General features: G+C 43.0%; 1 protein-coding gene across 4 annotated transcripts in view; it reads right to left on the reverse strand.

The window, feature by feature from the left end:
• Window positions 1–7443: 7443 nt before the first annotated feature.
• Window positions 7444–13855, reverse strand: part of cfap52 (cilia and flagella associated protein 52) — a 75270-nt gene continuing 68858 nt past the window's right edge. For 2 of the 4 annotated variants that reach the window (XM_085963487.1, XM_085963490.1), the window contains one exon: window positions 7444–8140. In XM_085963487.1, the coding sequence (XP_085819613.1) occupies window positions 7962–8140 (179 nt within the window). In that variant the 3' untranslated portion in view covers window positions 7444–7961. Of the gene's footprint in view, window positions 8141–12142; window positions 12177–13855 lie in introns of all 4 variants that reach the window. The other 2 variants (XM_085963488.1, XM_085963489.1) reach the window with 2 other exon arrangements.

Below are 13855 nucleotides of genomic sequence, written 5' to 3' on the forward strand. Positions count from 1 at the left end.
TCTCCTCCCTCCTCTAATGCAGGCATTGAGCCCTCACTAAGGTATGGTTTCGCAAGTGCCAGTTGCTCTCTGAACCTTGGCCAAGGGCCCATCATTCATGAGTGAGCCTTGACAGTGAGTGTCAAGAGGCTATCTGACTGCAGAGGACATCGCAGCTGAGCTTGATCATGTCCTCGCCCAGCGCACTTCCAGCAGAGGTCACTGCAGAGCTATCAGCAGGGAGAAATAAAAATAGAAAATGCTGCAGATGTACAGCAGGGCAGTCAACATCTGTAAATAGAAAAGACAAGTTATGACACTTCAGGTATGTACTCTTCATCAGTATGCAAATCCTTCAGACTAACCTACAAGTAGGTGAGTGAAAAACAAGGTTTGTGGAATGCAACCTTCATTTCAAAGATGATAACTGAAGCACATAAAATGGTATGATTTAATTTTTATCATTACTTATATAGGTATCTGCCCCAAAGTAGTACCTCACAGGAAGTGTCCTTGAATTTTTTTCAAAGGGGCGGTAGTTTTTGAATATGAACAACACTGTCTTAGGATGGTTTATTTGCTCTTGTGCTCATCAGGGAGATGGGTGTTGACAGTGGAAAATAGAACTGTGTCCATTTTAAGCAGCTAGTGTCAACATCAGGCACACTTAGGTCAAGTACATGACAGGGTAGATGCAGAGTAACACTCCCTCTACTTTGCCCCAGGCCAGCAACAGCCTTTCGTACTTGTGATCTCTCTGAGTGAGATTGTAAATTGTGTTGTGGACTAAAAACTGGGTTGATACTGCAAAAACTTAATTTTACATAGAACTTTTACAGACAGCACACAGAGGAAACTTTAATTCCATTGGTTAGGGCTGGACTCGAATCCCATATCTCAGAGGTAAAAAGTCAGCATAGTCACTCACTGTGTCACACAGACCCTTTTTGGGCATAGTTTCTTTGACCAGACATATGTATTAATCATTGATTGTGTTTTCTATTTTTATTTGTTATTTCATTTATCTCCCCATTTTTCCTTCCTGAAGTCTCATCATACCTTGTCTTGTCATTGACATTATCCTGTTTCATAAGGGATTTGAGTGCATATGTTCAAATGAGAGACCACTTAGCCATTTAGCTCGCTAGAAGAAATTTTAAGGGGACAGATACAGAACTGGTCTCCTTAATGCTATTTTCCTATTCTCCATCATTCTACTCAGAATCTAATTTGGGAGGCATTCTTGTTTTCTGCATCTAGACGAGGGACTTGATGTATCATACTAAAATGCACAGTTCTAAGGGCTGGGTGACAACTAGGGGACTGAATCTTTAGTTAGAGATTCCGTCAGTTGGATTTAAAGATTATTGCATGGATAGAATCCTTTCTACCCAATGTATCTATTGCCTTTTGCGGGTCGGCAGGATCAAACAGAGTCACAGGAAAAGGCCACCTGTAAACTCACTCAACACAAGTACGCAAACATATTTTTCCAGCAATTTTTGCCATAATGTCTTTTCTGAAAGAAAGATGCAATAATTTACAAAATGTATTGCAAAATGACAAAAATATATCATCCATCATCAATCTTTATGCAATTAAAACAAATACAGGAAAGCAGCAGGTCAGATCAGACTGAGTATCTCTTTCTCCAAAGAGATCCTCATATATTTTGATTATTTTATAAAAGGTATAATGAACACCGTGCTACAATCATAGCTGGTTTTCAACCACTTATGTACCGTGACAGAATTAAAGAAGCCAATTCCATGCTAAATCTTAGACTAAAATGCTTCATTTTTGTCACGCTGATAGCCAATTAAAAATCCATTGTGATTTCTAAATAAATATAGATAAGTATTAAAGAGAGTTGAATGGTTTATAACTTTGCCTTTCATGACCAAGGCAGATTTTGGTATCCCTGGATCGATATCCTGGTATTGTCAGAAGATATATGAGCCTAGAAATTCGTCTCCGGTGGTGGCGGAAAACGGGTGGTATTGGATCGGCCTCCCATTATACACAGCGCCCAATATTCAGTTCCATTGACTGCAATATCAGGCACTGTGTATAACGGACGGCCGATCCAATACTGCCTGTTTCGCGCCTCCGCCTGAGACGAATTTCTAGGCCCATGGTTTTGCAAGGGGTCCATGAATTAAAATTAATCACTGGAAATAGGGAGCACCACAAATCGGATATGCTGATCTATGTTTAATGTGCATTCCCATTTGGTGAAACGCCATGCTGTGAGCCTTGCCTCACAAAGTTTAACTCTACAATTTGTTACCCATTACCATTGATTATGTGGAGGTCTAACTAGATAAATGTGTACTCTACTAACCTGGCATAAAGGACATCCTGCTTGTTTGAATATAAAATATTGGATATCGTTCTCAGCATTTGGTCCCCAAACCTCAACATCATTACACCATCAGTTTTTGTTAAGGTTTAACGTTACAGAAGGGAACTACCATTATCTGCTCGGTGCTAAATCAAGCTGCAAAAACTTAGTGGGGTATGTTCCCAGCCCTGGGGAGGCGGGTATGGAGGTGGGACTGCTGGGAAAATGGCAGAAACTGGGAGTGGGTACCGACCCCACTCCCAACCCGCCTCTGTGTCATCTTCCCAGGAGGCGGGTCCCCGGCTCGTGCAGGGACCCATCTCCTCGAGGCGGGAAGGGGATTAGAGCCAATTAACTGCCTGTTAATGGGTAGTTAACAGGCAGTTTTGAGGCTTATCCCCATTTTACGCCTGCAATTGCGGGCTTACCGACGGCTGCGAACCTCGCCAGGGTCAGCGAGGCGAACAGTGGGTCTGCGGGGGTGAGAGGGGTTGAAATGTCAGCTGTAGAGGTGAGTGATGGGTGCAAGTGTGGACAGGTAAGTATGAGAGGTGAGTGTAAAGTGTTGGATAAAGTTTCCTTACCTTTGCTTCTTCCTGCAGGCTTGAACCCTTGGGGATCCGGAGGTGCCTCATCTCAACGGCAGAGATGACAGAATGGCTGCTGCATTCTCAGATGCAGCAGCCATCTGCTTTCTGCTGAGAAAAGAGGTCTTGGTGAGCCTTCGGTGCAAGGGCTCACCTTAGAACAGAGATTGTCAGTGGTTGACAGCTTCTCAAAGCTGTCAAATGCTAACAATTCATCTGTCAAAAAATTTTCAACAGATGAAGCGTCATACGCTGACATAATCTGTCACCGGCTTTCCCTTAATTGGCTGGTAAGCCCGCAGGGTGTGCTTAACAAGGTCAATCAAGGGAAAATAGCGTGGGTTGATCAGACGTCGCTGGGGGCGGGACTGAAACCCGAAAACCAGCAATCCTGCCCCCAATGTGCCCCCATTGACAAAATCCAGCCCCTGGTTTCTTTTTGTGAAGGGCTCACACCTGGGTTAACATAGTTAAATATTGAATCAGTAAAACAAAACCAATTATCTATTCTGAATTGCACTATGCAGGCAGTCTCCCGTATCAAATGCCAGAGCTCTTTATAAAATATTTATACTACTTGATGTTAGGTATCAGCTGTTTGAACCAACAAATTGAATCATTCCCACTGGAAACAGATTGCAACAGTAATTGGCTTTATGTGTCAGAAACAAGCTTTCTCATTAGAATCGCAATTTAGGTGTCCCTACTCGGCTTGCTTATTAATGATTTCAGCCACAGTCCAGATTGTATAGATGTTTACTAATCAAGTGACCAAAATATTCCTGACCACTATATGAATATGTTATCTTTCCAACTTTTGCATTTACACTGAATTCATAAGGAAGCTCTGGAACCGCAGTTCCTTGTTGTATTTGTGAAATGATGCATCTAGTCATTGAATTTTAAGCCACACTGATACCCCATTAAAATACTGCATGAATATTGGCCACATTGCTAAATTAAATCCCATCTCAGCAATAATTAAGTAGAGTGATAACCTTGCTAATGTGCTTCCTGTAAAAAAAAGTTCAGCTGAATCTAAGCAACTGTCAATCAAAAGTTAGATATCCCACAATACTGTGTAGTTATTTGAATACATTTTTTCATGGTCATATTTGTTCTTATTAAATATCACTTTGCTGTAATACCTTTGGACAGCCAAAATAAATCCACTGAATAAAAATGTGATGCAGATAATAGGCTTCTACTGTTTCCTTGTGTAATGACACTCATCTGTGAACTACTACAAAGCTTTGGGATACTCCTCGAAGTTAGCTATGGATATCCTGCCTCAATTATACAGTACCAAACATTAAAAATTATAGTACATTTCTCAAAGTGTGCAAAGAAATTGAAACGCTTTATGGCCATGCAAAGCGCATGAAGTACTTTATGGGCATGCATATCAAAAGTGAATAGACCTTGAATTTGACAGATCAAAATCTCTTACTCAAAAGGTCAATGATGTACATTTAATACAGCTAAGAGAGTGTTCCTTGTTTGAATCATTCCTATATCAGAATATACTAAAATCCAGTAAATACAAGGGTTTTAAAATCATTTACACACCTTACAAATGAAAATAATAAAAGGCAAATGAGCCTAAAATTTCCTGGGGTCTTTATGGGCATTTCTTTCAGTGGCAAAACTCTAGATAGAGGGTCTTTGGAAGACAGACAACTTCTGGCAGTACTTACTTATATGCTATGCACTGCCTGGAGATTTATGAATCAGACATGAGGGGCTGGATTTTCATTCAGGAATCGGGTAGGAGGCGGGACTACAACTTTCGGGGTTGTAGTCCCGCCTCCATCGAGATGTGGCCAATCCACGCGATTTTAACTTGATTGACTTTGTTGAGCCTGCCCAGCGGGCTCAGCAGGCCAATTAAGGGCCACCCAGCAACAGGTGACGTCACAGACTGAAATTTCATCTGTCAAGAGGTTTTGACAGCTGAAATATCAGCGTTTCACAGCTGTTTGAAGCTGTCAAACACTGACAGTCTTACTTCTAACCTGAGTCCTTCTCCACAGACTCAGTTAGAAATCTCGCCGGCACTGAAAGCTGAAGGCTGTCACTTTTGACAGTTCGCAGCCATTCTGCTTTCTGTGCCGGTGAGATGAGGGACTCCCGAGACCTAAAGGAAGGAAGGCTGAAAAGATAAGAAAAGGTAATTTAAACTTCTTTAAACACTTTAGACACACCAAACACACTTACCTTTGCACTCATGCACCCATCACTCACCTGAACACCGACATCTCGACCCCTCCAAGCCCTTCAGTCCGACGGCCCGCCTCGCAAACTTGGCGTGGTTTGGAGCCGTCGGGAATCCCACACTTCAGCATTAAAAATAGGGATTAGGCTAAAAACTGCCTGTTAACTACCTGTTAACAGGCAGGTAATTGTCACTAATCCCTTCCCTCCTCGGACAGGCGGGTCCCAGTGCGGGGCGGGTACCCGCCTCCTTTGAAACTGGCATGGAGGTGGGTTGGGTGCGAGATGGGGTCGGGACCCCTGATTTCAGGACTTTAACCCCCCACACGCCTCCAATCCCGCCTCCACGGCCCATTGAAAATAGAGCCCGAGAACTCTAGGCGTGTCTCCCATATGCTAAAAAAATAAAATTCAACTTGCTTAGTGAAGGGAGTAAATGGTAAGGTACTTTTTGAGGACATTCGGTGATTGATGTTGGGACCTGGTTTAGGGGTCCTGAGTTGCTCAATATATTGTATGTTTATTGATAATAGAATCATAGAAATTTATGGCACAGAAGGAGGTTGAAAAAGAGCTATCCAGCCTAATCTCACTTTCCAGTTCTTGGTCCGTAGCCTTATAGGTTATAGCACTTCAAGTGCATATCCAAGTACTTTTTAAATATGATGAGGGTTTGTGCCTCTATCACCCTTTAAGGCAGTGAGTTCCAGACCCCCGCCACCCTCTGGGTGAAAAAGGTTCTCCTCAACTCTCCTCTAATCCTACCAATTACTTTAAATCTATGCCCCTGGTTATTGACCTCTCTCTAAGGGAAATAGGTCCTTCCTATCCACTCTGTCTAGGACCCTCATAATTTTATACACCTCAATTAAATCTCCCCCAGCCTCCTCTGCTCCAAAGAAAATGACCCCAGCTGATCCAATCTTTCCTCGGAGCTAAAATTCTCTAGTCCTGGCAGCATCCTCATAAATCTCCTCCGTATCCTCTCCAGTGCAATCATATCTTTCCTATAATGTGGTGACCAGAATTGTACTCAGTACTCTAGCTGTGGCCTAACTAGTGTTTTATACAGTTCAAGCATAACCTTCACTGCTCTTATATTCTATGCCTCGACTAATAAAGGAAAGTTTCCCATATGCCTTCTTAACTGCCTTATCTACCTGTCCTCGACACTTCTCAGTAGCCTACCATTTATTGTGTATTCCCTTGCCTTGTTAGCCCTCCCCAAATGCATTACCTCACACTTTCCTGGATTGAATTCCATTTGCCACTTTTCTGCCCACCTGACCAGTTCATTGCTATCCTCCTGCAGTCTACAGCTTTCTTTCTCACTATCAACCACACGGACAATTTTTGTATCATCTGCAAACTTCTTAATCATGCCCCCTACATTGAAGTCTAAATGATTGATATAGACCACAAAAAGCAAGGGACCTGGTACTGAACCCTGCGGAACCCCACTGGACACAGTCTTCCTGCCACCGAGCCAATTTTGGATCCAACTTGCCACTTTCCCTTGGATCATAAGGGCTTTAACTTTTCTGACCAGTTTGCCATGTGGGACCTTGTCAAAAGCCTTGCTAAAATCCATGTAGACTACATCAAATGCGTTACCCTCATTGACCCTCCTCGTTACCTCCTCAAAAAATACAATCAAGTTAGTCAGACATGACCTTCCCTTAACAAAACCATGCCGACTGTCCTTGATTAATCCGTGCCTTTCTAAATGATGATTAATACTGTCCCTCAGAATTGATTCCAATAATTTGCCTACCACCGAGGTTAGGATCAAACACATGCAAAAATTTACCAAGACAGTTATTGGCAAAGTGACAGGAAAACAACCGTTTCAAAGTTGAGGCCGTACGTGGATTAGATTTCCTGGAGTTGATGATTTGCAGGATTACTCCATTTTTTCATTTTGCCATTCTGCTTTTTGTGTGTTGAGCAACACATCCATCCTGAATCAAGTACCTATCCCCTTCAACTTGAATTGGTAGTTCAATTATTGCAATATAATGGAACCAAATCACTTTAGCCGATGGTAATTGAGATCTGTAGGTCTCAGATCAATACAGTCTAATGCTCAATTTAAAAAAATAGTTTATTTGCTATTTTCTTCCAAACTTTGCTCCATTCCCCAGTGAGACTGTAAGAAAGCAATAATTCTGCAAGGACGCATATCCTTTGTGCACTGTGTGTAAAAAATCAGAAACCCATTCTTTAAAACTAGTTTAGGTTTTATTGCACAGTGCACAGAGGGAATCTTTCCCACAAGTTTATAATTCAATAAAAAAATTATTCTTTAAAGATAGCAGATGCAATGATGTCAAATTGTGTTTTATTTCTTCTATAAATGACAATGTAATTAAAAATCATGGATCATTCAAGATCATAAACATATTGAAACAGACAGCTGTAGAAGATGCTACTAAAAAGATAATGCATACCCACATGGAATCCAGTTTTTACAGTAGTATACAATCAAAAGTTATTAAAGTGGATGTGTTAAATATTCGCCTGTTTGTACAGAAACATAAAATATTTAATGTATTTAAACTTCAAGTCATTTACAATTACACCTTTGGGGAGAGGATTTCTCCCAAATTACCTAACTTCAATTTTAAGTAATAAAGACACAGGGTTTTCATTAATTTCTGAAGGAAGGAAGTATTTGATAAAAGTACCAACAGGACAGACATTATGGAAGGTGCATTTCCTTGAAATCCAAAGCAGACATTTCAAGAAAATTTATCACTGACTGTCTGAAACTTGTAAAAAGTCAAAGATGGCGTTCTGAAGCAATAATGTCATATGCCAAAAAAGTGTGCTGTGCATTAGTTTGTATTATAAGGATATCTCCATCGCAGAATGGCTCCATCTGAACTAACACTGATTATGTGTTTCGTAGTGGGAGAGATCTTAATACGGTTGATGGTTCCACTGTGACCCATTCCAATATGTGTAACCTCACCTTCATTGTATTCCCACAATTTAATCAATTTGTCCTCACCTCCTGTTTTAAAACACATTGAAATTCAAGCATATAATCAGTACAAAATATTTGGAAAAACTACATACAATATATTATGGTAATAATTTACAATGCACACACATTAGCAGATTCAGACGAGTACAATTTAGTGGAATAAACTGGAGTATCAATAAATAGAACTTTATTTATCCTGCAGCACCTATGTTTTCCTATTGTAGGCCCTTGTGGTCTGCTTAATGTGATACTCTTTCAACAGAAGGCAATTAATACAATAACTAGATCAGGAAATGAATTGAAAGAAGCATAGCGATGCAGCTCCAAATTGCTGTGTCACTGAGTAACAAGCAGTGAAATAATGTTTGGAATTCCCCAGATGGTGAGTTTCAAGTTTCATCCAGGGAGCTTGCAGAGCAAAGAGCCTTCAAACAAGGAGAAAACTAAAAATGGAGAATGGTGAGTCATCTTGGTTGCTCTTTTGTACCTATCAAAGCAGCTGGCAAAGCAGGTCGACACAGGTCTGGGTACAATCATCTGTCTGTACACTCAATCAGGCAATGATATTCTACACCAAGAGACTGAAAGAAGGATGAACAAATGGATACTTTAAAAAGAAAGAATATCAAGTGTCTATTTGTGCAGATCAATTCTTCTTAACACAATATTATTTGAACAAAAAGTTAGAAGTTGTCCTAAATTTGTAGATGTCGATACAAAATTACTGGATTAGATTTCAGTAAAATTGTGATATGTAATGATTTCCTTTTTGGATACAGTCCTGATCCTTTATTTTTGAATGTCTGGATTTTCAATGTTGCCAACCAATAAAAGAGACTAGGGTTATTGCTAGCTAAGGAACTAGGGGCGAAAAATTGAGTCGAGCCCCCTTCAGGGCTCTAACTTCGCAAGAGCGCTAAATCCTGGAAAAATTAGCACCCCCGTGACCAAAATTGAGTGGTAGCGCCCCAAGAGGGAAGCGAGGCGCTACTGGAAGTACCCCACCTCCCTCTTGGGGCACTGCGAGGGAATATCGCGGCGCCCCAAGAGGGGCTTTGCGCAGCATGACCCGGGGCCCAGCTGGGCCCCCAGGAATTGGGAGTGCCAGCAAAAGAGCCCGGCACTCAAGAGAAGTGCCAGGCTCATGGAGCGCAGCCGTCACTCTGCGAGGGGGTGTGGGTAAGGAGGCCGGGGAAGACAGTGGAGGCAGGTGGCCAACAATAAAAATGGCCGCCCGGCACCTTGCCTTTAAATAGCGCCGCCCCGGCCGCAGGTAAGCCCCCCTGACACTGTCGGACATAGCATCCGGCAGCAAGTCAGGGGGCGCTACCAAAGATTGCGGCCGGGGTGCGAACAGGGTGCTGTGCACACGATGACGCCATCGCCGGCGGAGCAGCACTGCCGGTAACCTCCTGCTGAATTTCATACATAGATACATAGATACATAGAAGATAGGAGCAGGAGTAGGCCATTCGGCCCTTCGTGCCTGCTCCGCCATTCGATGAGATCATGGCTGATCCTTTAATTCAGTATCCCGTCCCCGCCTTCTCTCCGTAACCCTTAACCCCTTTTGCCCGTAGAAATATATCTAATTCCCTCTTAAATATATTTAATGAGCTGGCGTACACTGCCCTCTGTGGCAATGAGTTCCACAGGTTCACCACTCTCTGAGTGAAGAAATTCCCCCTCATCTCTGTCCTAAATGGTTTAGCCCTTATCCTTAAATTATGTCCTCTAGTTCTGTTCTCACCCGCCAAGGGAAACATTCCTTCTGCATCCAGTCTGTCTAGACCTGTCAGAATTTTATACACTTCTATGAGGTCCCCTCTCAATCTTCTAAACTCCAGTGTGTACATCCCTAAACTACATAGTCTCTCCTCATAGGTCATTCCCGCCATTCCTGGTATCAGCCTGGTGAATCGCCGCTGCACCCCCTCCATGGCAAGAACATCCTTCCTCAGATGAGGCGACCAAAACTGTACACAGTACTCGAGGTGTGGTCTCACCAGTGCCCTGTACAGCTGCAGCAAGGTATCCCTGTTCCTGTATTCTAACCCTTTTGCTATGAAGGCCAGCATACCGTTTGCCTTCTTGACCGCCTGTTGCACCTGCATGCTCGCCTTCAGTGACTGGTGTACAAGAACACCCAGGTCTCTCTGTACTTCCCCCTCTCCCAATCTATTGCCATTTAAATAATAATTTGCCCTCCCGTTCCTGCACCCAAGGTGGATAACTTCGCACTTGTCCACATTATAGTGCATCTGCCATTTATCCGCCCAATCGCCCAGTCTGTCCAAATCGCTCTGGAGCTTCCTGGTCTCTTCCTCTGAGCCCACCCCCCCTCCTAGTTTAGTGTCGTCTGCAAATTTGGAAATGCTGCATCCGACTCCCTGATCCAGGTCATTAATGTAAATTGTGAACAGCTGGGGGCCCAGGACAGATCCCTGTGGTACCCCACTTGTTACTGCCTGCCATTCAGAAAATGAGCCGTTTATTCCAACTCTCTGTTTTCTATCTGACAGCCAGTTCCCTATCCACGCCAAAACTTTCCCCTTTATCCCATGAGCCTCAATTTTCCATGCTAATCTTTTATGTGGGACCTTATCGAAGGCCTTTTGGAAGTCCAGGTACACCACATCTACTGGCTCTCCCCCATCTATTCTACCAGTTACTCCCTCAAAAAATTCCAATAGATTAGTCAAGCACGATTTACCCTTTGTAAATCCATGTTGACTCTGTCCTATCCTGTCCCCATTTGCTAAGTGCTCCGCTATTTCATCCTTAATGATGGACTCCAGCATTTTGCCCACAACTGATGTAAGGCTTACAGGTCTGTAATTACCTGCTTTTTCCCTACCCCCCTTTTTGAATAGTGGGGTAACGTTAGCTACCCTCCAATCCATCGGCACTGTTCCCGAGTCTAATGAATTCTGAAAAATCATCCTTAGTGCATCCGCTATCTCTAGGGCCACCTCCTTCAGTACCCTAGGATGCATGTTATCAGGCCCTGGGGATTTGTCCACCTTCAATCCCTTTAGCTTCCTTAACACCATATCCTTAGAGATATTGATTTGCGTCAGTTCCTCCGTGGGAAGGCGTTGGTGGCGCCGCGCCCGGCTGCGAGTTGCTTTGCGCCCCGTTAGTGCCCTATTAGGGCGCTAACGGGAGGCACAAGGCAAACAAATTTTTCCCCCTAAGTCCTGCAGATACATTTAAAGCAACATTGAGAGCAATGGTGGGGGGGGCGGGGTGCTAAGGGGAAGAAAGACAGAGAGTGAGAGAGAGAGTGCATTAGAGTGAGAGAGAGAGAGACCTATTTTATTGCAGTTATATAATGGGAACTGCCCAGATGCAGCTGTCCACACCCCCTCCCCACCCCCTCCCCTGCCACACCAGTTCATCACAGAATCACAGAAACCCCACAGTGCAGATAGAGGCCATTTCGGCCCATCGAGTCTGCACCGACACATATCCCACCCGATTCCCGTAATCCCACGTATTTAATCCCCTAACACTAAGGGTCAATTTATCATAGCCAATCAACCTAACCCGCACATCTTTGGACTGTGGGAGGAAACCGGAGCACCCGGAGAAAACGCACGCAAACACGGGGAGAATGTGCAAACTCCACACAGACAGTCACCCGAGGCCGGATTCGAACCCAGGTCCCTGGCGCTGTGAGGCAACAGTGCTAACCACTATGCCACCGTGCTGCCCCTGTCAATAGACAGGCTTCCTTAGTTTGCTCCAAAATCATTCAAATGCAAAACCCACAGCAAAATAATTTAGTAACTGAGTATGTAAGCATGACAATTACATTATTTGGTCTATTATGCAGTACTTTAGACATAAAGCTATAAAATGAGTTATGTTATCTGGTCTGTACAGTGAACTTAAAAATAAATATTAATAAGCTTCTAATACTTCCAAAATTAAGCATACAGATTTAAGTATATTAGGTAACCTGTATAACAAAAACTATTGATATCTTAAAGATAACACAGTGCATGAGGGAGCATATGTGCTCACCTGTGATTCCCCACACAGCAGTTCATAATCTCAGCTGGTGTTACATGAAAGCAATGGGAGAGGCAAAATAGTTTTCCAGAGGAAGGCGAGCATGAAAGAAATAGTAAAATAAAAACTGGTGGTTAAGGCAATTCAGGCTGGGCATATAGTGGCAGAAGTTTGCAAGCAGGCTGCCTGCCTGCATTCTAACAGGAGAATAATGGGAAATATTTTTTATGAGAAGTATTTTTTAAAAAGGGGAGAGGGGAGAACATATCTCATTTTGACTACAAAAGCTGTTGAATTGTCATAAATCCAGCTGGTTTACTAATGACCTTTAGGGAAGGACATCAGCCACATCTACCTGGTCTGGTCTACACATGACTCCAGTCCCATAATATACATTTGTGCTTTTATGACCACTAGACTCAGTTTCCCGAATGCCCTCCTTGCTGGCTCCATCCAAAAACTATAACTTGTCCAAAACTCAGCCACCCACATTCTGTCCTGCACAAAGTCCTGCTCGCCCCAATGCATTAAATTTAAAATCATTATTCTTATCTTCAAATCCCTCACAGTTTCACGAGGCATGACGTTTGTAAACATCTTCAGTTTTATATTCTCTCCAGCACCCATTAGCCCCCTGACTTTTACTCTGTTACTTTAGAAAAAGATCTGCTCTTCACTATATAAAAGTGTATTGTTACTTCTTTTGAAAGGATGAACCTCCCTTAAGAAAGCAGTTATCTTTAAATGTTGGAGATCTGTGCAGCTATAGTATCTTTCATATTACAAAAAAATCTGCCCAATAGGTTTCCAAACAGCACAACTTACTCTGTACAACATTTCTATGTGAATCTTATATTCCCATATCAATGAGTTTCTGCTGTTGCTACTGGGATAGCAAGTTACTTTTACACTGATATCACATATATGACACACAGGTTGATAAACAGTTCCATTGCATTCCAGAATGCAATTTGTTCAATAGTATGACAAAGATTTCTGTCAGCAAAGAAGTTAAGTAGCATTTGAGTAAAATAAACAAAAGATATAGTGAAGAATGGATACCATGGCCGCAATTTTGCTGACCTCTGTGGTGGGCAACGTCAGTGGTGGGTCCCGACCCCGCTGCTGTCTCCATCCTGACCTCTGAAATGAATTTCCCTAGATTGGGCTTGTTAAGCTCGCCTAGCGTGTTTGCCGGCCAATTAGAGGAAGCGGGTCTGGTGATGTCATTTGTTGGTGCATCATAGCCGGTTTCCTTAAAGGGACCATGGCCAACTTTATTTTGACATTTGTGCTGTCAGTGTTCTACAGCATTGAGGTGCTGCAAACACTGGCAAGCACTGCACCCAGGCTCTCCCATGACTCCGTCCAAATGCTTATGGAGGGAGTCGCAGCACACAGGGAGGTCCTCTTTCCTTCCCATGGGCAGAAGAGACCTCCCCAGGAGATCAACAGAACCTGGTTGCACATTGCAGTGGAGGGCAAATGCAGGGATGTGGTCAGGAGGACCTGGGTGCAGTGCTGCAAACGTTTCAATGATCTCAGTAGATCACAAAATGTTAGTACAAAGCCACACTCAACCTCATCCTGCTGTGCCTCTCATCACTTCCCTACCCTACTCCTGCACATCTTTACTCACACCAACTTACCTTGTACCTCCACCCATCCCTCTCTATCTACATTATCACATCCCCATCTCAATCCTAGTGTAATCATACCAACTAA

This window comes from Somniosus microcephalus, chromosome 21 (genome assembly GCF_052327205.1).
Source record: "Somniosus microcephalus isolate GS21.2 chromosome 21, FLI_Smic_1.0, whole genome shotgun sequence".
Classification (NCBI taxonomy): domain Eukaryota; kingdom Metazoa; phylum Chordata; class Chondrichthyes; order Squaliformes; family Somniosidae; genus Somniosus; species Somniosus microcephalus.